The sequence below is a fragment of the Mobula birostris genome, chromosome 7, assembly GCF_030028105.1.
Source record: "Mobula birostris isolate sMobBir1 chromosome 7, sMobBir1.hap1, whole genome shotgun sequence".
In the NCBI taxonomy this organism is placed as follows: Eukaryota; Metazoa; Chordata; class Chondrichthyes; order Myliobatiformes; family Myliobatidae; genus Mobula; species Mobula birostris.
In genome coordinates this window covers 27,969,155-27,994,302 of record NC_092376.1, presented here as the reverse complement: position 1 = coordinate 27,994,302, position 25,148 = coordinate 27,969,155, and the positions used below count along the sequence as shown (strand labels likewise).

Below are 25,148 nucleotides of genomic sequence, written 5' to 3'. Positions count from 1 at the left end.
GCAGCAGTTTGTGGGTGAAAATGCTTTGTTTAATGAGGGAGGTCAGAGGAGAATAGACGGACTGGTTCAGGCTGGCAGGAAGGCGACTAACTCAATTAACCATGCGTTACAACAGTATTGTGCAGAAGAGCGTCTTTGAACACACAACACATCAAACCTCGAAGTGGATGGGCTACAGCAACAGAAGACCACAAACATGGTCACTTTAGCAGGTACAGAATCTTTTCCGCGTATTTGTTAAAAAATATGATGAAACGATTCAGATACTCTGAAGTTAATTAGATTTGTCTCCATGTTCTTGGCTCATGACATAAAAGGAGGCCATTCTGCCCATTGAGTCTATGCAGCTCTCAGAGCATCTCCATCGGTCCTGTTGCCCATTTACTTCCCTCTAATCCAATTTCTCTAACATGTTATCATTGACTTCCCATATTCTCCTGCAAACATGTGCATGAGAATTAACCTGCAGTCGTCAATTATCCCACCAATTAGCACATTTTTTGGGACCTTAGTAGAAACCCAGAGCATTCAGGGCAACTCCAGGAGGTCAAAGGGAGAACATGCAAACTCCACATAGACAGCTCCCTCTGTCAGGATTGAACTCAAATCACTGAAGCGTTGCAGCAGCAGCAATAATTGTTGGGCCATTCTTCCCTCCTGCTGTTTGCTGGCATTGAATCAAAACGATGTCAGTACCACAGGGATATCTTGGAGGAAGTTCTGAGCTTCTTATACTTCACCTGTTTCTTAAAACAGGATTATAATCTTTAAATGAGGGAAGGGGGAGAATCTTGTTGAAACCTAATTGGATATTGAAAGGACTAGATAGAGTGGACATGGAGAGAATGTTTCCAACAGTGAGGGAGTTTGGGACCAGAGGGCACAGCCTTACAATACAAGGACCTCCCTTTAGAACAGAAATAAGGAGGAATTTCATTAGCAAGAGGATGGTGAATCTGTGGAATTCATTGCTAAAGACAGCTGTGGAGGCTAATTCATTGGTATATTAAAAATGGAGGTTGATAGGTTCTTGTTTAGTAAGGGTGTCAAAGGCTCCAGGAAGAAGGCAGGAGAATGGGGTTTGAAAGAGAAAATAAATCAGCCAAAATTGAATGGCAGAGCAGACTCAATGGACCAAATGACCTACAGTAATTCAGCTCTGATGTCTTATGGGCTTATGGTCTCTGTTGATGCTTGACAATAACGTGGTTCAGAGACATGTAAGAAGGATCCAGCACATGGCTCTTGCATTTGATGGCTCAGCATCTGTTCTTCCACTGTCATTCCCAATTTACTCAGAAGGGCCCATGTAGTAAGAATTCTGAGAAGAAGCCAGGTTCAGTTTTGTTCTCTGGACAATAATATCAATAGGAAATTGAAGAAATAATTCATGGGGGAGGGGGAATTAAGGCCATATTTGCAACCTCCTGGAGTCATGCTGTACAGAAACAGACCCTTCAGCCTACTGTGTCAGTGTATCAAGCACCCATTGATACCAACTCCATTTCATTCACTCCACATTCCCATTAATCCTCCCAGATCATATTAGTCCTAATTCACACTGTGCAATTAACCAATGAGCCAACTTAACAGACCACTGCTGTCTGATCAAAAAAAATTGAACCAAATTAAATAAACTTGAGAGATTCCACACAAGAACAAAATATTTTTCTTCCTGAAACTGTCATGTGAGAAAGTCCATAGTGTTTTCCCCCTCCCTTCAATTCTTTTCCTTTTGAGATTTCTGTTAGAGAACCCCTCAAGGAATTTGGGCTTTATATTTGGAGTAGCTTTAATTTTAGGAAGAAAAGAAAAAGAATGTCATTTTCTTCCTAAACTTAGATGATATAATGCTACTCCTTATATAAAGCCCAAATTCTACATGAGATTATGCCACACCTTCACCAGTAACAACCCAAACCATTCTGACTGGGTATTTCTGACCTACCTTAAAGAGATCAAGATTGTGAGTCTGGTAATGTAGCAACTTATCTACTTGCCCTTCAAACACAAGAAGAATAAAAGCTGGTTAACTGTATCTTGACAAGTGTAAACATTTGTAAAACTGTTAAACCCTGTGATCACTTTACAGCGTCTGCATCTAGAAATAGTTAAATTTGGTGAGCTTCCAGCAGCTGATCTGTCTCTACTGGCAGGGGCCACTTGTCTCATTGGCTTTGATCCAAAGCTATGTCCTTTGAGGACTGAAGCAAGGCAAGCTCTCTTGCTCCCCTGGACCCTGTAGCAATTGGTGTTTAAATGTACTGAGGAGCCATGAGCAAAATAGACTCGGGCCAGATTGTGGCTGTTGATTAGAAGTTACATCTCCTCAGAATATGAAACTCCAATACATTCTCACACCAGCAACTATTCAACTTCTCATCCCCATGGTGACCAGCTATGTCTGCGCCTTGTGTGAGACCAGGGTTGTTTGCCACTTACTCACTGTAGCCTTTCAATAATAAGAAAAAGGAAATCTGCTGCATTGTATCTTCACAAGTATAAACATGTGTCAAAGTGTGCAGCTCTGTCCATTACTAATTCTGTAAACATTGCAGTGAAACCTTGGGTTTTTCAAGTTCAAAGTCTGAAGTAAATTTATTATCAAAGTACATATACTACCCTGAGGTTCATTCTCTTGTTGGAATTAACAGTAGACACAAAGAAATTCAATAGAATCATTGAAAACTGCTCAAAAATGATGGACAATCAATGTGCAAAAGAAGACAAACTATGTAAATACAAAAAAAATTCCAGGGTTCCAGGGTAAAGCAATAGCTACTTATTCAGTTACTCGTTGACTTCCCTCCAGTCTAACGCCTGATGTTCTGTACATTCCTTTTGATTATCCTTCAGTGAAATTCCTTTCACAAAGCTAATTTTAACTCATTGCAGATTTTTTTTTGCTTCTTTAAATTTGAAGATCCATCAGAAGTTTCTAGGAGCTGGAGGTAGTAAGGGAGCATAGGCCTGTAATCTATATTCAGATTAGGACTAATTTTCACACTTTGCCCTTTCATTACAAGGTCCCAGGTTTCCCTGGCTTTCAATAACAAACAGATCAGGATGCTCAGCATCTAGGATAGCTTCAAGGAGTGATGCCTCAAAAAGGCAGCATCCATCATTAAGGAACCCCACCACCCATGACATGCCCTCTTCTCATTGCTACGATCAGGAAAGACAGACAGGAGCCTGAATGCACACATTCAATGATTCAGGAATAGCTTCTTCTCCTCTGCCATCAGATTCCTGAATGGCACTGAGCACATGAACACTACTTTACTACTGTTTTTCGATTTTTGCACTATATATTTAACTTAACTTTTAAATATGTATATAGTTACTGCAATTACAGCATTTATTTATGGATTGCAATGTACTGCCGCTGCATAAAAACAAATTACATTATATATACCAGTGATATTAAACCTGATTCTGAGGTCAAATATTAAAGTGAGATGCAAAGTGTGTACTTCCTATCAGAAACAGGGATTACCTACTTTCACTGTGGATTAAGGAGTGTGAAGATGACATGTAGAAAGAGGTGGCGTAGGATCAGAAGATGTAGAACCCTTGTGGATAGAGTTAAGAAACTGCAAGTGTAAAAAGACCCCGATGGGAGTTATATACAGGCCTCTGAACAGTAGCCAGGATGTGGGCTACAAATTACAACGGGAGATAGAAAAGGCTTGTCAAAAGAGCTATGTTAGATGGGGGATTTCAATCCACAGAAAGATTGGGAAATCAGGTTGTGGCTGGATCCCAAAAGAGAAAACTTGTAGACTGCCTACAAAATTGCTTTTTAGAGCAGCCTGTGGTTAAGCCCACCAGAGTATCAGCTATTCTAGATTGGATGCTGTGTAATGAACTGGATTTGATTAGGGAGCTTAAAGTAAAGGAACCCTTAGGAGGCAGTGATCATAATATGTTAGAATTCACTGTGCAATTTGAGAGGGAGAAGCAAAAGTCAGATGTGTCAGTATTACAGTGGTATAAAGGGAAATGCAGAGACATGAGAGAGGATCTGGTCTAAATTGTTTGGAAGGGGACACTAGAAAGGATGACAGCAGAGCAGCAATGGCTGGAGTTTCTGAAAGCAACTCGGAAGACACAGGATAGATACATCCCGAAGAAGAAGTATTCTGAAGGCTAGATGACACAACCATGGCTGACCAGAGAAGTCAAAGCCAACATAAAAGCAAAAGAGAGGGAATATAATACAGCGAAAGTTAGTGGGTAGTTAAAGGATTGGAAAACTATTTAAAAAAACAACAGAAGGCAACTCAAAAAGCCATAATGGGGGAAGATGAAATATGAAGGAAAGCTAGCCAACAATATCAAAGAGGATACCAAAAGTTTTTTCAGATATATAAACAGTAAAATAGAGGTGAGACTAGATATTGGACTATTGGAAAATGACATTGGAGAGTTAATAATGGAGGATAAGGAAATAGTGGATGAACTGAATAAGTATTTTGCATCAGTCTTCACTGTGGAAGACACTAGAAGTATGCCAGACATTCAAAAATGTCAGGGGACAGAAGTGAGTGTAGTTGCTAATACTAGGGAGGAGGTGCATGGGAAACTGAAAGGTCTGAAGGCAGATAAGTCACATGGACCAGATGGACAACACCCCAGGGCTCTGACAGAGATAGCTAAAGAGACGGTGGAGGCAGTAGTAATGATCTTTCAAGAGTCACTAGGTTCTGGAATGGTACTGGAGGACTGAAAAATTGCAAAGTCACTCCACTCTTCAAGAAGGCAGAAGAAAAGAAATTATAAGACAGTTAGCCTGACCTCAGTGGCTCAGAAGATGTTGGAGTCAATTGTTAAGAATATGGCTTCAGAGTATTAGGAGGCGCATGGTTATACAGGCTAAAATCAGCATGGTTTCTTTAAGGGAAAACCTTGCCTGACATATCTGTTAGATTTCTTTGAGGAAATAACAAGCAGGGTGGACAAAGGAGAATCAGTGGATGTTGTGTACTTGGATTTTCAGAAGGTCTTTGACAAGGTACTGCACATAAGGCTAATCAACAAGATAAGAGCCCATGGTATTGCAGGGAAGATACTAGCATGGATAAGGCATTGGCTGATTGGGAAGAGGCAAAGAGTAGGAATAATGGGAGCCTTTTCTGATTAGTTGTGGATGATTGGTGGTGTTCTCCAGGGTTCAGTGTTGGGTCCTGTTCTTTTCATGTTGTATGTTAGTGATTTGGATGACAGCATTTGTGGCCAAGTTTGCGGACAATATAAAGATAGGTGGAGGCTCAGGTAGTGTTCAGGAAGCAGGGTGGCTGCAGAAGGACTTGCTCAGATTAGGGGAATGTGCCAAGAAGTGGGAAATGGAATAGTGTCGGGAAGCATATGGTGATGCATAGACTATTTTTTAATTGGGGAGAAAATTGAAAAACCTGTGGTGCAAAGGATTTGTGAGCCATCATGCAGGATTCCCTAAAGGTTAATTTGCAAGTTGAGTCTGTGGTGAGGAAGGCAAGTACAATGTTTGCATTCATTTTGAAAGGACTAGAATATAAAAACAAGGATGAAAGGCTTATCGTATGAGGAGCAATTGATGGGTCTGGGCCTTTACTCACCGGAATTTAGAAGAATGAAGAGTGGATCTCATTATAATCTATTGAACGTTGAAAGGCCTAGATAGAGTGAATGTGGAGAGGATGTTTCCTGTGGGGACGGGGGTCGGGGAGTCTAAGACCAGGTGACACAGTCTGAGAATAGAGGGATATCTATTTAGAATGGAGATGAGGAGGAATTTCTTTAGCTAGAGCATGGAGAATCTGTGGAATTCGTTGTCACAGGCGGCTGTGGAGGCCAAATCTTTGGGTGCATTTAAGGCAGAAGTTGGTAGGTTCTTGATGAGTCAGGGTATGAAAGGTTATGGGGGGAAGGCACTAGAATGGGGTTGAGAGAGAAATGGATCAGCCGTGATGAAGTGACGGAGCAGACTTGATGGGCTGAATGGCCGAATTCTGCTCCCGTGTCTTATGATCTTATGATCTACATGTGACATGATACAGAACACAGAGCCAATTTTTGGGACTGTCGCAGGCTACTTGGATTTCTGAGTTCCAAATGAACTACACCAGTGAGTTCCACAATTTGCATCATCGGTTGTAAAGCTAACTTAGAAATAAATCTACTTTCTATTCATTTATATGGTGTTCCTGTTAGCATTATGGATTATTTTTCTATTGAGAGTCTTTTTATTTGGCAACATGAAAGCAACAATGAATCACAATTCTGTTCAATATCCACTCTGTTGCCTTTGACTTTACAAATGCCAGGGAAGATCGTACTAAGAAATGCTTCAGATTATTTTGTTATTTATAGATATAGCCTAGTAATGGGACCTTCCAGCCCAACAGGCCTGCACCACCCAATTCCATCCACGTGACCATTAACCTACTAACCCATATGTCTTTGGAATGTGGGAGTAAACAGGAATGTCCAGTGGAAACCCACCCGGGGAGAACATACAGACCGCGGCGGGAATCGAACCAGGGTCGCTGGCGCTGTAATAGTGTCACACTAACCACTATGCTTCTGTGCCCTCACCCACCCCGCCTCCCCGCTGCCTAAATCTTCGTGCTCTAAGATCTGAATAGACCTGTTATATTTCGGCAGTTTGAAATGTTGCATGTGCGATGCAGGATAACAGATTCTGCGTGATCTCTCCAAAAGTGCCGCTAATGTTCACAGTTTGCAAGATGAAGTCGCAGCCGGTCGTCAGCGTGCCTCAGCGTATTGGTTCTCAGAAATTCACCTGTAATTTGATGTTCAGTCAGCTGGAAGATCAGAACAGTCAAAACACCTCCACTTGCATTGGTATTTATTGCACAGCTGATATAGAGTATCATGCCACAGAAGGAGATAGTTTGGCCCATCAGGTCCATGCTAACTCCCAGCATTGAAATCCCATTCTCCTTATTCCTCTCTACCACTACATCTTATTCTCCCTCACTTGTCTGACAATTCCCCTTTCCTTGGTTTGCAATTTACTAAGAGATAAATTAGATTCCTGAATTAACCTGCAAGCACATCTCTGGAATTGTAGATGGAAACTGGCAAATCCCATGCATTAATGTACAGCACTTGAACCTGAGTGCTTGGGACTGTGAGGTGTCAGCATTAGCTGCTGCATTAACAACAAAATCTACTGTATGGTCATCTTTACCCCTTGAGATCTCTTCTGCATTTCCCTTCTACTATTAATTGTGCATCCTATTATTTTAACATCAAAAGCAATACCTTGATCATGCCTTCTGAAGATGGTAAAGTAACATGGAGATAGATCCTGCTGAGCTGCTAGAGTGTTTCTGTCTGCTTGCCTTTTGTCCAGAATCTGACCCTGAGCCAAAATTGGTAAATGGGTCCAGTAACACAGTCAGGTAAAAAAGCATCTGCCATCTCCATGTCTATTCTTCACTAGATGAGAAAGAGACAGTCCCAAACTAAACTTCAGATTGCTTGTAAATGGACTGAAATTTGATACATTAACAAGAATATCAAGTGAGATCATTTATGTAATCAATCTAACTCAACTATCTTGCAGTTCAGAAATTGAACTTATTTTTCCCCTAATAATCATTGGATGGATATAAGGTTTCTGTGAATTTTCTTGACATTGTATAGAAAAAATTCTAAATCCAAGTCATTGAACTATCTGTTTTATTTTGTGTGTGGCAGGGCATGGAAACTGGCTTTTCTGGAAGCAAAATCCAATGTGGTAAGGGCATGTTTCAAATAGTTTCTACTTTATAACACTTTATCTCATTTGATTTTTTTAGATTTCTCTAAGCGTTATTTAATACACAGATGACAATGAATGAAAATGTACAATATTTAAATAAAACCAAATTTGGATCAGTGAGGTTAAATCATAGGGCCAAATTCAGGGTAGATTAAAAATATCATGTATTTTCGCTCTGTGTTGTTATGGGATTGTGACTTAAGTTAAATTTTTCTATAACATGGGGTACATGATTGTTAGACCTGAATTATTCCAAAAATTTCTCACCATTATGATTTGAATTGAAGTTATGAATAAAAAGGAGCTTTTAATTTCATGCCTGAATATGTGCACCTTGCTCTGCTCAATGTGGTTAATCTCATTCCACACACAAGAAGCAGGAGGAATTCAGTGAGCCAGGCAGCGTCAGTGGAGAAAAATGGTCAGCCTGCATTTTGGGATGAAAAGTCTTCTCCATTTCACTACACAGATGCTGTCTGGCACAATGAGTTCCTCCAGTGCCATGTGTACAGCTCCACATTCCAGCATTGATAGTCTCTTGTGTCTCTGCCAACCTCTCGTTGTTTACCCTAAGATTCAAAATGCATATTTGTTATTCAGATTCTGTTAAATGTACACCTTGTACTTCATGACACTTATGATGGTGGCCTCTAAAACATTGAACAGTACAGCACAGCACAGGGACAAGCCTGGTAGCCCACAATGTTGTGCCAAACTGATTGACTATAAATTAAACTCAACTAAACTAATCCCTGTACAGCTCTATATCTTCCATTCTCTTCATACCCACGAACCTATCGAAGAGCCTCTTAAATGCCTGTATCGTACTTTGCTTCTAGTACCATCCCTGGCAGAGCATTCCAGGCACACGCCATTCTCTGTGTAAAACAACCTGTCCATACATCTCCTTTGAACTTATACTCGCTAACATTAAATGCATGCCACACACACAAAATGCTGGTGGAACGCAGCAGGCCAGGCAACATCTATAGGAAGAAGTACAGTTGACATTTCGGGTCAAGACTCTTCATCAGGACTAGGGTTTTAGACATTTTGACCCTAGGGAGAAAGATACCAGCTGTCTATACTCTATGCTTCTCATAATCTTATAAAATTATATTAGGTCCCCTCTCACCCTCTGTTACTCCAAAGAAGACAACCCAAGTTTGTCCAACATCTCCTCATAGTGCTTGCCCTCCAGTCCAGGCAGCATGCTGATAAACCTCTTCTGCATCCTCTCCAAAGCCTCCACATCCTTTTCAGAATGTGGTGACCAGAACTGAGTACAATATTCTAGACAGAGGTGAATAAGAGTTTTATAAATATGCAAAATAACTTCCTAGCCAAGACCCTTCATCTGTCCCAAGGAAGGGTCTTGGTCTGTAAAGTTGATTCTTTATTCCTTTCCATAGATGCTGCCTGACCTGCTGAGTTCCACCAGCATTTTGTGTGTGTTACTCTGTGTTGTGTCTGTGCACAACTACATATCAATTAAATAAAAGCACGCACGCATGAGGTGCTTTTAACTGGTGTATTCACATTACAGCAAGAGAGAGAGCAATGTGCATGCGTAGACAACAGACCAATACGTTGTGCCAAGGGGGAGGTCATTGCTCTAAAAGAAATAGATCCATACATTACACTTCTCCCCCTTTAGATTAATGCAACTTAAAACTGTGTATGAACAAAACATTCAGTTTCTCTTTCATAGACCCATATTCCAAATAAACATGTTTTCACAATAACAATCCATAACTAACTTCACAGTTCTAAAGATTCAGTCTATTGGGTGGCACTCTGTTCCTTTCAGGATAGAGCCTCTGGACCTGTGGAGTGGCATCAGGTTTGGCAGGTGTCTTGTCTAAGACACATTCTTGGTTTCTGTGTCACATTGCTGTCAGTGACATGGTCATCACCGAGAGGCAGGTCTGGTGACTGCAATGTGTCCACCCTGTTGGATTCAATCAACTCAGGTGTGACTGCAATGTGTCCGCCCTGTTGGATTCAATCAACTCAGGTGTGTTCTTGGGTTGAGCATCCAGTATCTGGTCCACATGATGTCTCCATGTCTGGTCTCCAACATCCACTGTGTACACCAGTGGTCCAGTTCTTGTAACTATCCTACCAGGTATCCACTTGTCTTCTCAGCAATCATGCTCTAGAACCTCCTGTCTCGAAGTTCCTTGCTGCTTCATTTGGCAACTGGCTGAACTGTTTATTCTCTACTTCCCTCCAGAGGTCTGGTTTCAGGAGGTCTATGCAAGATCTCAGATTCCTGTTCATGAACAACATTGCAGGTGTTTGATTTGTTGTCGCATGAACGGAGTTCTGATACACTAAAAGGAAGTGGTCCACCTTGTGCTGTAGAAAAATGTTCTCCCTGTCCATCATTTTAATAGACTTCTTGAAGGTTTGGATAAACCTTTTAGTTAACCCATTCATTGCTGGGTGGTGAGGAGCTGACTTGAAATATCTGATGCCATTTTTCTTCATGAACGGTCGGAATTCTTCTGACATGTAGTGTGGTCGGTTGTCAGTCACAATTTATTCAGGTAAGTTGTTTCTGTGAAGATAGTCTTCAGAGCATAGACAATTTTTGCTGGTGTGGTTGACTTCATTAGGATAACCTCCGGTCACTTCAAATGAGCATCCACAACGATCAGAAACATGGAGTCCATGAATGGCCCAGCAAAATCAACATGTACTCTTTGCCACGGTGATAACAGCCACTCCCCCAGATGTAATGGTGCCTGTGGAGGTGCATTTTGAACTTTTTGGCATCCCGAACAGCTTTTGGCCAAGTTTTCAATCCGTTTATCTATTCCCGGCCACCACATGTAGCTCCGGGAGAGACTCTTCATCTTGACTGAACCTAGGTGTCTTTCAACCACTCTGGTGTTCAGTTTAGAGGGAATCACAACATGAGAAGCGCACATCAGCGTTCTTTGGCATACCGACAGTTGGTCTCATCTCGCTAAGAACTCTGGAAACATGGGGTTACCATGAGTTGGCCATTCTTGCATGGTGATGTCATAGACTTTTGGCAATGTCAGATCATTCCTTGTTCCCCTTTGTATTTCGGAATTTGTTGCCGGCAACTGGTTCACCGATGCGGTGTGGAACACTTCTGCTGGGTCACAGTATGAAGACTTTTCTTCTTCAGTTGCCAATAGTGGAAGACGTGACAAGTCATCAGTGTTGCTTGCTATCCTTAAACTCTATGTCATAAGAGCGGGCTCCTAGGAACAGTGCCAATGTTGTAACCAGGTCGCAGTCATCACTGGAATTCCCTTCCTGGGATTGAAAATGGACACACGGGGCTGGTGATCTGTCACTAGTGTGAATTTTTGTCTCTAAAGGAAATGGCAGAATTTCTTTATTCCTCATACTAGACCAAGGGCCTCTCAATCGATCTGTGCATAGTAGCGATCTGCGCTCCTCAGTGATCTTAAAGCAAAGGCAATCAGATCTATCTTTAAGAATATGTGACAAAACAGCTCCACTGCCATAAGGGGACACATCGCACACCAGTCTGATGGGTCATAGTAGGTGAGCAGTTCGTTGGATATTATTAGTCTCTTTGTTTTCTTGAATGCTTTTTCATATCTTTCAGGCCATTCCCACTTTGCTCCTGTCTGTAGCAGTGCATTCAATGGATGCAGCACTGTAGCAATATTTGGGAGAAATCAGTGGTAATAGTTTACAAGGCCCAAGTATGACCAGAGTTGCGACACATTTTCCGGTTTGGGTGCCTGTAGCACTGCTTCATTCTTCTCTTGTGACTTAGGTAAGCCATGCTTGTCAGTGATATGTCCACAATATGAGATTTCATTCTTTAAAAAAATCACATTTCCCTCTCTCTTTGCACACAGACCACACTCACTCAGCCTGGTAAGCACTTTATAATGTTCTGGAGGCGCTCTTCATCTTTTTTGCCAGTCACAATGATGTCATCAAGATAACATTGTGGTTACAAGATTCCTGGTGTATCCTGGAGCACTTGATTGATTGCCCTTTGCCAAATTGCTGGAGCTGATGTGATGCCGAAGACGAGACGATTATACTGGAACAGTCCCTTGTGAGTGTTGTTTGTGAGGAACTTCCTGCTTGACTCCTCAATCTCCATTTTCAGATAGGCTTGTGACAAGTCAATCTTTGAAAATCTCAAAGATGCAAAAATGTCTTCTGTTCGTGGCTGGGGACACTGCGCAGTATGCAGCACAGGGTTTATGCTCACTTTGAAATACCCACAAATGTGAACAGCTTCAGCCTTCCCTTCCTCGATCACTGGGACAAATGGCATGGCCCAATCACCCCACTCAACCTTGGAGAGAGTTCCAGATGCCTCCAAGCTCTGCAGTTCAGCACCCACTTTAGGATGTAGTGTGTAAGGCACTGAATCCACTTTATGGAATCTTGGTGTTGCTGTTTCATCCAGTTCAATTCTGGCCTTCATCCCTTTGAGTTTACCAATTCCCTTCTCAAACACCTTCTCGTTAGCATTAAGTAGCTTTTCCAGTCTCTGGTTAGTGCTACCACTTGGGCTGCCATTTCGTGTTGATGCCTCACTGAGAGCTTTGATTGAGTGCCAGTACAGTTGGATTTTTCTCAACCACTCATGTCTGAAAAGTGCTGGCCCTCCACTTTTCAATGCATAAAGCTCTAACTGTTGTGTTTGGCCTCCACACATCACATTTACTTTCAGTTTTCCTTTGGAAGGCACTTTTTCATCTGCGTAAGTCTTTAGCATCACTGAGGTCTTCTCTAATTGGATCTTAGAAAACAGTCTGTTGTAGTCAGCATCTGGAATTCATAACAAAGCTGACACTGTATTCATCTCCATTTCCAGTTTTACACCGGACACGTCTATTGTGATCCAGATGACTTTATGACCTGCTTCAGTTATACACAACAGTTCTAGGCATGACAGTTCATCTTTGTCAGACTCTATGTTGTCTGATTCTGTTTTACATTTGGTAACTTTATGCATTTGCTTAGTTTTGTGTTAGAGACTTTTCACATGGTTGTGCTTTTTGTCTGCCTTGCACTCTCTCTCTATATCAGGGGTAGGCAACCTTAAGCACAAACGATTTTCCAGCATGCATTATTCATTAATTTGAGGAAAAATATAACTAGGTGTATCTAAATGGATAATTCCCATATTTCAAGTTTTTTATGGTATTTAGCTGGCCCACCATCTGCTCATTAATATGCAATCTGGCCCACAGAGACGAGAAGGTTGCCGACTCCTGTTCTATTTAATTTTGCGGCATCCTTTGCTGCAATCTCTAACAATATTGCAATGGTCAATGCTCATACTAAGTTTAGGACTCTTTCGGATAGTAGCCTCTTTTGAGTGCTTTAACTATGCATACCACATGGCTGTCCCTTAATGTCCATCTCTAAAGTCACAGTATTCGTAAAGTTTGCGCAGTTCTGCAATGTATTCAGAAATGCTTTCATCATTTGACTGATTCGTTTTGTAAAATCTAAGTATCTCAGCTATTACCAGTGGTTTAGAGTTCAAGAGATTTTATAAAATTGTAACAATTTCATCGAACGTCTTATTTGCTGTCTTTTCTGGGGTTAATAGGTTGTGTAAGAGACTGTACGTTCTTGCACCCATTAAGCCAAGAAGTGTAGAAACATTGTTTTGTTCCTCCATGTTGTTTGAGTTACGATACAGTTCCACACTCTCGATATTTGACTTCCCAGCCTTAATTAGTTTTTTCAAATTTGTCAACTTTCCCGGGTGAAGCCCTCTCCACTTTATTTTCACTTTAAATTCAGCATGTCTTTCAGTGTGTACTATGCATTGTACTCACGCCTTTGTTAGTGTCCGTGATGGCTTTCTTGGTACAGTTTAAATCTCGTTGTTTTGTCCTGTAGCTGCCAGTGTAGTTTGTGATATTTTCTGACATTTAGGTTTGTACTTTTCACCAATTTGTTGTGTCTGTGCACAACTTCATATTGATTAAATGAAAGCGCGAGAGATGGCTTAACTGGTGTATTCACTTTGCACCGAGAGAGAAAAAAACAGTCAGCATGCATAGACAACAACACATGTGCGGGCAACAGATCAATATGTAGTACTAAGGGGTGGAGGGGGGTTCATTGCTCTAAAAGAAATAGATCCATACATTACACTCTGAATTTTCTAGCATCTCTAGCGTCTCTTGCATTTATGAACATAACTTCCTGACTCTTGAACTCAATAGCTCAACTAAAACAGGCACGCATGTCGCAAGCCTTCTTTACTGCCCTATCAACATGTGCAGTCACCTTCAGGGAGCTATGGACTTGGACCCCAAGGTCACACTGCACATCAATACTGTTATGAGTTTCTTGTGGTCACGTGCACAGCAGTTGCCATACCAAGCCATCATTCATCCAGAAACACCATTAGCAAGGCATGATGCTGCCTGACCTGCTGTTTCCAACCTGATCCTGGTACAGGTGGTTTTACTTCAGATTCCAGCATCAGCAGCAGCTTGTATCTCCAGTGTTGTAGACAATTATTAATTGAGTCAATGTTGAGGATTAGCTAATTTATTTATTGTTAGTAGTACAGTTTTTTTTTGTATTTGCTCAGTTTGTCTTCTTTTCCACATTGCTTATTTGTCAGTCTTTGTGAGTAGTTTTTCATTGATTCTCTTGTACTTCTTTGTTCTATTGGGAATGCCTGCAAGAAAATAAACTTCAGGGTGGTATATGGTGACATATACGCACTTTGATAATATATTTTACTTTACTATATTGTCGCCAAACAATTGATACTAGAGCATACAATCATCACAGCGATATTTGATTCTACACTTAGCAGTCCCTGGAGTACAAGTCGATAGCAAATAGTAAAAATTTAAATTATAAATCATAAATAGAAAATAGAAAAGGGAAAGTAAGGTAGTGCAAAAAAACTGAGAGGCAGATCCAGATATTTATGATTATGAAGACACGCAGTCCTCTTTTATTGTCGTTTAGTAATGCATGCATTAAGAAATGATAAAATATTTCCTCCGGTGTGATATCATAAAACACAGGACAAACCAAGACTGAAAAAGCTGACAAAACCACATAATTATAACATAGAGTTACAAACAGTGTAACAATACCATAACTTGATGAAGAAGTCCATGAGCACGGTAAAGTTCAAAGTTCCTCAAATGTCCCACATCTCATGCAGACGGGAGAAGGAAGAAAAAATTCTCCCTGCCATGCCGACCACAATCTGACTCTGAGTCATCCGAAAACTTAGAGCTCTGATCAGCTCTCCGACACCGAGTACTGAGCGCCATCTCTGTCCAAACGATTTGACCTCCTTCTTGGTCGCCAAAAGCAGGCAAGGCCGGGGATTTTGAGGCCTACCCTCCGAAAGTTCCCGACCACACAGTAACAACACCAGCGAACGGGCGTTTCAGAAATTTCTCCAGATGTTCCTCTGAGCTTTCACGTCCATTCTCCATCAAATCAAAATTGTCCACGGCCCCACTTAACAGATACAATATCATTTTTCACCGGAGAGCTGCGCACACGCAGGCGCACTGCCATCTTCTCCTCCTGAGGGTACGGCCCAGATCCAGGTCAGGATCCATTCAGCAGTCTTATCACAATTGGAAAGAAGCTGTTCCCAAATCTGGCCGTATGAGTCTTCAAGCTCCTGAGCCTTCTCCCAGAGGAAAGAGGGACGAAAAGTGTGTTGGCTGGGTGGGTCGTGTTCTTGATTATCCTGGCAGCACTGCTCCGACAGTGTGCGGTGTAAAGTGAGTCCAAGGACGGAAGATTGGTTTGTGTGATGTGCTGAGCTGTGTTCACAATCTTCTGCAGCTTCTTCCGGTCTTGGACAGGACAACTTCCATACCAGGTTGCGATGCACCCTAGAAGAATGCTTTCTACGGTGCATCTATAAAAATTAGTGAGGGTTTTAGGGGACAGGCCAAATTTCTTTAGCTTTCTCAGGAAGTAAAGGCGCTGGTGGGCCTTCTTGGCAGTGGACTCTACTTGGTTGGACCAAGTCAGGTCACTTGTGATATTGACCCCAAAGAACTTAAAGTTTTTGACCTGTTCCACTTGCACACCACCTATGTAAATGGGGTCATGCAGTCCGCTACTCCTTCTGAAGTCAACAACCAATTCCTTCGTCTTGCTGACGTTGAGGGATAGGTTATTATCTTCGCACCATGCCACCAGGTTCTTAATTTCCTCTCTGTACTCAAACTCATCATTACCTGAGATACAACTTTGGTAATTGGTAATGGGATTATTACAGCTGCAATCTGCAAATTAAATTTGCTGACAATACTACATTGATTGGCCTTATCTCAAATAATAACGAGGCAGCCTAGAGAGAAGAAGTCATCAGCCTGACACAGTGGTGTCAAGAAAACAACCTCTCCCTCAATGTCACAAAAACAAAGGAGCTGGTTGTGTACCACAGGAGGAATGGACACAGGCTACCCCTTATTGGCTTCAGTGGATCTGGGGTTGAGAGGATGAACACCTTTAAGTTCCTTGGCGTACACATCACTGAGGATCTCACGTGGCCTATACATACCGGCTGTGTGGTGAAAAAAAGCACAACAGCGCCTCTTTCACCTCAGATGGTTGAAGAAGTTTGGAATGGGCCCCTAATTCTAAGGACTTTCTATAGGGGCACAATTAACAGCATCCTGATTGGCTGCATCACTGCCTGGTATGGGAACTGTACTTCCCTCAATCGCAGGACTCTGCAAAGAGTGGTGCGGACAGCCCAGTTTATCTGTAGATGTGAACGTACTCACTATTGAGGACATTAACAGTGACAGGTGCATAAAAAGGGCCTGAAGGATCATTGGGGACCTGAGTCACCCAAACCACAAACTGTTCTTCCTGCTACCATCTGGGAAACAGTACCTCAGCATTAAAGCCAGGACCAATGGGCTCTGGGACAGCTTCTTCCACCAGGCCATCGGACTGATTAATTCATGCTGATACAATTGTATTTCTATGGTATATTGACTGTCCTGTTGTACATACTATTTATTTAAGAATTTAAGAATTTTAGAACAGTTTAAGAATTAGGGGTAGGCCATTTAGAATGGAATTGAGGAAAAACTTTTTCACCCAGAGAGTGGTGGATATATGGAATGCTCTGCCCCAGAAGGCTGTGGAGGCCAAGTCTCTGGATGCTTTCAAAAAAGAGATGGATAGAGCTCTTAAAGATAGCGGAATCAAAGGTTATGGGGATAAGGCAGGAACTGGATACTGATTGTGGATGATCAGCCATGATCACAGTGAATGGCGGTGCTGGCTCGAAGGGCCGAATGGCCTACTCCTGCATCTGTTGTCTATTGCCTATTACAAATTACTATAAAATTGCACATAGCACATTTACATAAAGATTTTTACTCCTCGTGTATGTGAAAGATGTAAGAAATAAAGTCAATTCAATTCAATACAGAATTTCGGACAATAACAAAGAAATCTTTATAGAGCCAGGTGGGCTTGGTGTGTCTTTGGTATGTCTGAATATGGTCCCCTGATCAATTCAAAGTCTTGGCCTCTATCCATTTATATACTTTTCTGTTTCATTGTGTTTTTGTTACATCTGAGTTGCTTGCTAAATCACATCAGTGCTGCAGGTCTGGAGTCACATATAAGCTGACTGGATAATGACTGCAGACTTATTTCCCTTGTGCATCAGATGCATTTTTTATGATCATCCAATAATCTTGTCATTACTAACGCTATCTTTTTAATTCCAGTTTTTAAAATTTAAACCCACTAGCTTCCCTGGTGGGGTTTGAAGACAGGTCTCCAGATCATTAGTGTAGGCCTCTGGAAAACCAGTCCCATAACATAACCTCATAGTCATTGTACAATTGTACATCTTTAAATGAAGGAATATGAAGAACTACTTATACTAATTGAATCTGCCTTTGTATGTGTGGGCAAATTAGTCTGAGCTTTCATAAACATTTAGTCTTATATGTCTGATATGTCTTAATTGCATGGAGTGGTATTAAGAATTTGCTAATACATGGAGATAATTGGATGATAAAAATACTGATGTTATGATATCTGACTATAATATTCTGCCAATAGTAAAATTATTTGTGTTAGGATTTAATTTATTTTCTAAGCATTTTCTTAGCACAAGTATAATTTTATTGAGAGATGTGACCACTAAATCTTCAGTGCAGCACTGAGAGCATGCTGTGATGCCAGAGGTACTAGCTTTCACATCTCTCTCCAAAAGGTCCCATTTCCTCTCATGTCTTGTTTTCTTGGCCATGGTGATAAATACCCTTGTCCGAATCAACATCATTACCACAGATAATCTGGTTATAATCTTGTTGTCAATTGTAGGTCATTGCTGCCAGTAAATTGATACCCCGTATCTTACATTACAATAGTGATGACTCTTTAGAAACACATTATGGGCTGCAAAGCATTTTGCGTAGCCTGGGTGATGTAAGCAAAAATTTAAACATAAAAACTGCAAATGAAGAATTTCTAAAATAAAAACAGAAAATACTGGAAATAGTCCAAGACCATAAGACTATAAAATATAGGAGCAGAATTAGGCCATTTGGGCCATCAAGGTTGATTTATTGTCCCTCTCACCGCCCCTCCCCCCATTCTCTTGCCTTCTCCCCGTAGCTCATGACACCCTGACTAATCAAGGACCAATCAACTTCTGCTTTAAATGGCCTCCACAGCTGTCTGTGGTAATGAATTCCACAGGTTCATCACCCTAAGGTGCAGACACATCTGAGGGAAGAGGAATTGAGTCAACGATTCAGGGTGAAGACCTTTTGTAAGAACTGGGCTGAAGATAAAACAAGTTTGTTCAGCTGCAGGACAGATGGGGGGGTGTTTGTTACTGAAAGGGTAAAACCGAGGTAAACTGTAAACAAGTTTATCCGGCAACAGGTGAATAGGGGCGATTAGAGAGTGAGAACATACAGTAAATTAAAGAATTAGTTCTAACATGCCTCTATTTTCAAGCTAACTTGAAGAAGTCTCTACCTAACTACTATCAACACATCACCTGCAATACCAGACAGTTTAACACTTCACCACTGCTGTACCACCATCAGGAATGCCTACTGTTCTATCCCTCGTCCACACTGGTAAATCCAGTTACCAAGATATATTTCTTCTCTCTAAGTAAAGACAAAGACTGAAGTACAGTCTTTGGAAAGCCACTGCAAGTGCAGGGAGGCAACTTCAGACTAAACTGGAATTATAAACGGACACCCGACAGCAGTGGCAGGGTTTGCACAATGTAACTTCCTACAAGGTGAGATCAGTTAACCTAAGTGAAAACAACCCATCGCTCCTGGACGAGTTCAACGCTTTTACGTACACTGAGACAGGGAGAACCATGACACACCTGCACAAGCCCCCACATCTCTAGGTGACCCCGTAAGTTCAATCTCTGCAGCTGACGTTTAGCCATCCTTTAAGAGGGTGAATCCACCAAAGGCACCTGGTCCAGATAGCGTACCTGGTCGAGTGCTAAAGATCAGTAAGTACTAACTGGCTGGAGTGTTTATGGATATATTCAACCTTTTGCTTCTGTGATCTGAGGTACCTACCTGCTTGAAAAAGGCACCTATTGTATCAGCAGCAAAAAGAGTGTGGTGACCTGTCTCAATGACGACTATCCTCTAGTGCTTACATAATGAAGTGCTTTTAGAGGTTGATTATGGCGTGAATCAACTCCTGCCTCAAAGATGACCTGGATCTGCTCCAGTTTGTCTACTGTCACAAGAGATCAACAGCAGATGTGATCTCTCTGGCCCTTCACTCTGCTCTGGATCATCTAGACAAAGACATCCGTTAGTCTTGCAAGACCATGGACCTGCGCCTGGAAAGTCTTCACTCTCCAGGGCGCAGGCCTGGGCAAGGTTGTATGGAAGACCAGCAGTTGCCCATGCTGCAAGTCTGCCCTCTCCACAACACCGATGTTGTCCAAGGGAAGGGCATTAGGATCCATACAGCTTGGCACCAGTGTTGCCGCAGAGCAATGTGTGATTAAGTGCCTTGCTCAAGGACACAACACGCTGCCTCAGCTGGGGCTCAAACTTACGACCTTCAGATCGCTAGTCGAATGCCTTAACCACTTGGCCACGTGCCCACTCATCATCTAGACAACAGACTCATAAGTCAGGCTGCTGTTCATCAACCACAGCTTGGCGTCCAACACAATCATCCCACCCAAACTCATCATCACGCTTCAAGACCTGGGCCTCTGTACTTCCTGCAACTGGATACTCGACTTCCTCATCGGTAGACCTCAATCACTGACATTTGGTAACAACATCTCCACCTCACTGACAGTCAACATTGGCACACCTCGAGGATGCACTACTCTACTCTCTCTGCACCCACGAATGTGTGACTAGGCATAGCTCAAATGCCACCTATAAATTTACCAATAACATAACTATTGTTGGCAGAATTTCAAATGGTGACGAGAAGACGTCCTGGCACTAACACAAATGCACCTTAACACTGCGTGCTCAGACCCTAGCTCTACGCTCATGACTGTGTGGTTAAGCACAGCTTCAATGCATCTTCAAATTCACCAAAGACATCACTGTTGTTGGATGAATCACAGGTGGCAGTGAGTCAAATTGTCAGAGTGAGACAGGACACCTGGTTGAGTGGTGCCATAATAACAACCTCTTGCTTAATATTAGCAAAAATAAAGAACAGATTTTTAAATCCAGGAAGGCGAAGAAGGAAGAACTTACACCAATTAACATTGGGGATCAGCAGTGGAGAGAGTCAGCAGCTTTAAATTCCTGGGTATTAAAATATTGAATAGACGTATGGACCCAACATGTAGATGCAATCATAAGGGAAGCATGCCAGCATATTTTTCAGGAGGTTAAGGCGGTCCCGTTTCTCACCAAACATGCTATCAAACTTCTATAGATGTTCTGCTGAAAGTATCCTGAATGATTGCGTCATTGTCTGTTTATGGCAATACAAGTGTGCGGAACATGGGAACATAAGAAGCTGCAGAGAGAAGTGGACTCAGCACAGTACATCACAGGTATATCCCTCCCCACACTTGATGGTATCTACAGGAGGTGCTACCTCACGAAGGCAACATTCACCATCAGAGATGCCCACCATCCGGGCCATGCCATCTTTTTGCAATTACCATCAGACAAGAGGTACAGAAGTCTGAAGTGTTACACCACCAGGTTCAAGAACAATTACGTTCCTTCAGCCATTCAGTTCTTAAACGAACCAACAAAACCCTGATCACTACAGTTTAGCATCACTGTGGTCACTTTGCATTAAAATGGATTTTTTTTTCAAATCAGTTCTTTCTTGTAAAATTTTATATATAATTTATTTATTTTGAATGCTGCTTATATGATTCTACAGGCCTAATATGTTGGTGCAAATAAGTTTTACATTGCACCTGTGCATATGATAATAAATTCGACTTTGACTTCTGTCTCTGCCATATTTGCTCTGAAGATGAGGCTTTCCATACAGCTGCCTCTGGAATGTTTTCCTTCCTGATTTTTTTCTACCACTGTAAACAAAAAGCACATCTAATCCATTCCCCATGCTTTTGCACTCAACTTTTTCTCCTCAGGGACAAAACAGGGATGGAGTTCCCCCAGTCCTCACTTTCTACCCCACCAGCTTTTGCACTCAACAGATCATTCTTTGCGTTTTCCACCTACTTCAGAGATTCCACCACCATCTTTCTCTCTTCTCCCCTTTCAACGTTTCACAAGGACTGTTCTCTTTGTGACTCAGTGGTTCTCCCTTCCATTCCCATCAACCTGTCCCTACTTAAGGCACTTTTCCCTTTCAACTGCAGGTGATGCAACATTTGTACTTTCACTTCATTCCTTTAAATGTACCAGAAACCCAAGCTGTTTGGGTGAAGCGGTGATTCACATACATGTCTTTGAATCTTATGTACTGCGTTCAGTGTTCACTGTATGATCTCCTCTGTATTGTAGAAACCAAACACAGATTGGATGACCCCCTTTATGGTGCAAAATATTCCACTGAAGAAACCTAGTGAACATCTTCTGTTGGGGGTAAGGGAGATCCGAGGTTTCAGGTTGAAACCCTACATCAGATTGACCTGCTGAATTCCTCCAGCAGTGTTTTTGCTCAAAGTTCCAGCTTCTTATATCTTCACTTTGTGGAGCACCGGTGCTTGCTCCATGGAGACAAACCTGACCTGAAGTCCCCATCCCACGTTCTGACCTTTCAGTCTGTGACCTCCGGTACTGTTACAATGAGGCCCAATGTAAGCTTAAGGACAGAACCTCTTTATCCAAGTGGTCACATTGCAGCCTTCTGGACTCAATATTAAAGTCTACGTATTCAGCTAACTGGACTTCTCTGCCTGTATCACTCGTCCTCTAAAAGTGAATCTAAATAAATCCATCCACGTTAGCTCAGCTTGTTTTTCTCCCCTTTCTTTTTCTCTGGGAGTTGAGGACATGCCAGACTGACCTGTATTCTGCAACACCTATCTGCTTTTGTCTATATTCTCATTCAACTGCTTCCATTCGCTCATGGACTAGATAACCTTGCTTACAGCTTTTCCCCAAAGTCACTCTGGTTTTAAACTACTGAAGCTTAATGAGCTTCTTTTCTCTCCTTTCCAGTGCTGATGAAAAGCTTTCGACGAGAAGTATTAACTCGATTTCTCTTCCCACAGATGCCAAGTATTTCCAGCATTTTCTGATTTTACTTTACACGATATAAATGTTTATTTTTTGGTTTGGGTGAAAGGTCTCTGACCTGAAACATCTATTCCTCTCCCCCACTGAGGCCACTCAACCTGCTAAGTGTGTCCGCCAATTGCTGCTTTTGTTTTGATTTTCCAGCAGCTTCATTTCTTACCCCAATTTATTCCAGCTTTATTGCACATTTCTTCTTCTAGAGCAAGGGTTCTCAATCTTTTTTATGCCAAGGACCCCTACCATTTTACCAAGGGGTCTATGAACCCCAGATTGGGAACCCCTGTTCTATAGGGAATGTTTTGCTAACAAGTTGTGCCCTAATTCTTAATTTAGTGTGTCTTTGTTGGTTGTATTGAAAAGGGCACAGATACAGCTGGCTTGTGACCTATAGGCTTGATAGTTGTGTTGTAATAGTTTTATGGTGTGGGGAGTATTACAGAGTCTCATTCTTCAGAAGTTTGTGTCAGAGAACACAATGATTAGTAAACGCTATTAATAGTTGTAAAGGAGACAAAAGAGGCAGCAGATATTGGAATTTTGAGTAACAGACAAAATGCTGGAGGAATTCAGTGAGTCGGGGAAATGATCAATTGATGTTTTGAGTCAAACCCTTCCAGGCAGATCTGGACAGATGAAGTGTCTCATGTCAAACTGTCAACTGTCCATTTTGCTGTCATTCCACAGATGCTGCATACCTGCTGAGTTCCTCCAGCATTTAGTCTGTTGCTCCTAATGGATATAGATATGTTTACATTTGAAATTGTGCTTCTTGAAGTGAGAGGGCTGAATGTAGAAGATGGACTTTGTGTTGGAAGGCTTTTATTTACCACTATTTTAAAAATATTTACTTTGTTATACTTTTAATATTAAACTTCAAGGTTAGCACTTTTCTTACACCTGAATGGGTTGAATCTTCTATTCATCAACCACAGTATATATAACCGGAATAATTGAATCTGTGGCTGTGATTAGTGGGTTGCTAAACTGGGACTGAAACACTGCTGAGGAAATAAAAACAGGTCAGGTCGGAAGAGAAAAAACTAGCTAAAGAAGTGCCAACAAGGAACTGGTCAGGGCATGTTAAATGAGATCATAATCTGTCAGCAAAGATTACTTCTAAAAAAGAAAACGGGTGCTGCATTTAGAGTGTCTTGTGTCTTTTCTACAACTATTAAAAGGTGTTTACTAATCATTGCATTCTCTTTCATATACTTCCAAAGGATGAACTTCTGTAATTCACCTCATGTTATAAAACTATTATAGCACAGGGAGTGGTGGGTGCCTGGAGGCAAATACGATAGAGGTGCTTAAGGCTATTAGATGATATAGATATAATGGACAGCCAGTGCCTTTTTCCCAAAGGAGAAATGGCTAATACGAAAGGACATAATTTTGAGTGATTGGAGGAAAGTATAGGGAGGTGGTATGTCAAAGATAAGTTTCTTTTTTACACCGGGAGTGCTGGGTGCGTGGAATGCCCTGACAGGGGTGGTGGCGGATACAGATACATCAGATACATTAGGGATATTTAAGAGACTCTTAGATTGGCACATGGATGAAAGAAAAATGGAGGGCTATGTGGGAGAGAAGGGTTAGATTGATGTTGGAGTAGGCTAAAAGGTCAGCACAACATCGTGGTCCGAAGGGCTTGCTGCATGCTTTATGTTCTAGATACGCACATGAATGCCCAGAGACTGGAGGGATATAGACATTGTGTAGGCAGAAGGGATTTGTGTAGTTAGGCTTTTAATTACTAGCATTGTGGAGTAAAGGGCCTGTTCCTTCACTGTACTGTTCTATGTTCTAAAATTGGTATAAAATTGGTATAAAATTGGTATAAATTAGAGCAAGAAGTGAAGATTTTGGAAATCCATAACAAAAACAAGTAAATGTTAGAAGCACTCAGTAGGCGAAGCAGCTTCAGTAGGCGAAGCAGTGAGGAGAGGAATTGTTATTTCATGTCAAAGACCTTCCATTAGAACTAGAAAAGAGAGAAAGCAAGAGAGTTTTAAGCTGCAGTGAAGGGAGAGAACAGGGAGAATGCTTGGATACAGCACAAGCCTATGTTGTCAAGGCAGCAATTACTTGAAAACTGCAGCTAGGGACAGAAAATTTTTAAAAAAGATAGACATTTCTGAAGAGGGACATCCACAGGTGCAGACAGAGTGGAAAATACACTCTGTGGCCACTTTATTAGGTACACCTGTACACCAGCTTGTTAATGCAAATATCTAATCAGTAAATCAAGTTGCAGCAACTCAATGCATAAAAGCATGCAGAAATGGTCAAGAGGTTCAGTTGTTCAGATCCAACATTAGAATGGGGAAGAAATGCAACCTAAGTGATATTGACCATGGAATGATTGTTGGTGCCAAATGGGGTGGTTTGAGTATCTCAGAAACTGCTGATCTCCTGGGATTTTGATGTATAACAGTCTCTAGAGTTTCCAGAGAATGGGGCGATAAGCAAATAATAGCCAGTGAGTGGCAGTTCTGCAGGCAAAAATTGCCTTGTTAATGAGAGGAGTCAGAGGACAATGGCCAAACTGGTTCAAGCTGACAGGAAGGCAACAGTAACTCAAATAACCATGCATTACAACAGTGGTGTGCTGAAGAGCATCTCTGAATGCACAACACGTTGAACCTTAAAGTGGATGAGCT

The 25,148-nt window shown here is 41.6% G+C and overlaps 1 protein-coding gene across 1 annotated transcript in view; it reads left to right on the top strand.

Annotated features, from left to right (window-relative positions):
* The window catches only part of plekhb1 (pleckstrin homology domain containing B1), a 116,591-nt gene that overhangs the window by 30,876 nt on the left and 60,567 nt on the right, over nt 1-25,148 (top strand). The window contains exon 4 of the mRNA XM_072262809.1: nt 7,708-7,747. Within this exon, the coding sequence (XP_072118910.1) occupies nt 7,708-7,747 (40 nt within the window). The remainder of the gene's footprint in view (nt 1-7,707; nt 7,748-25,148) is intronic.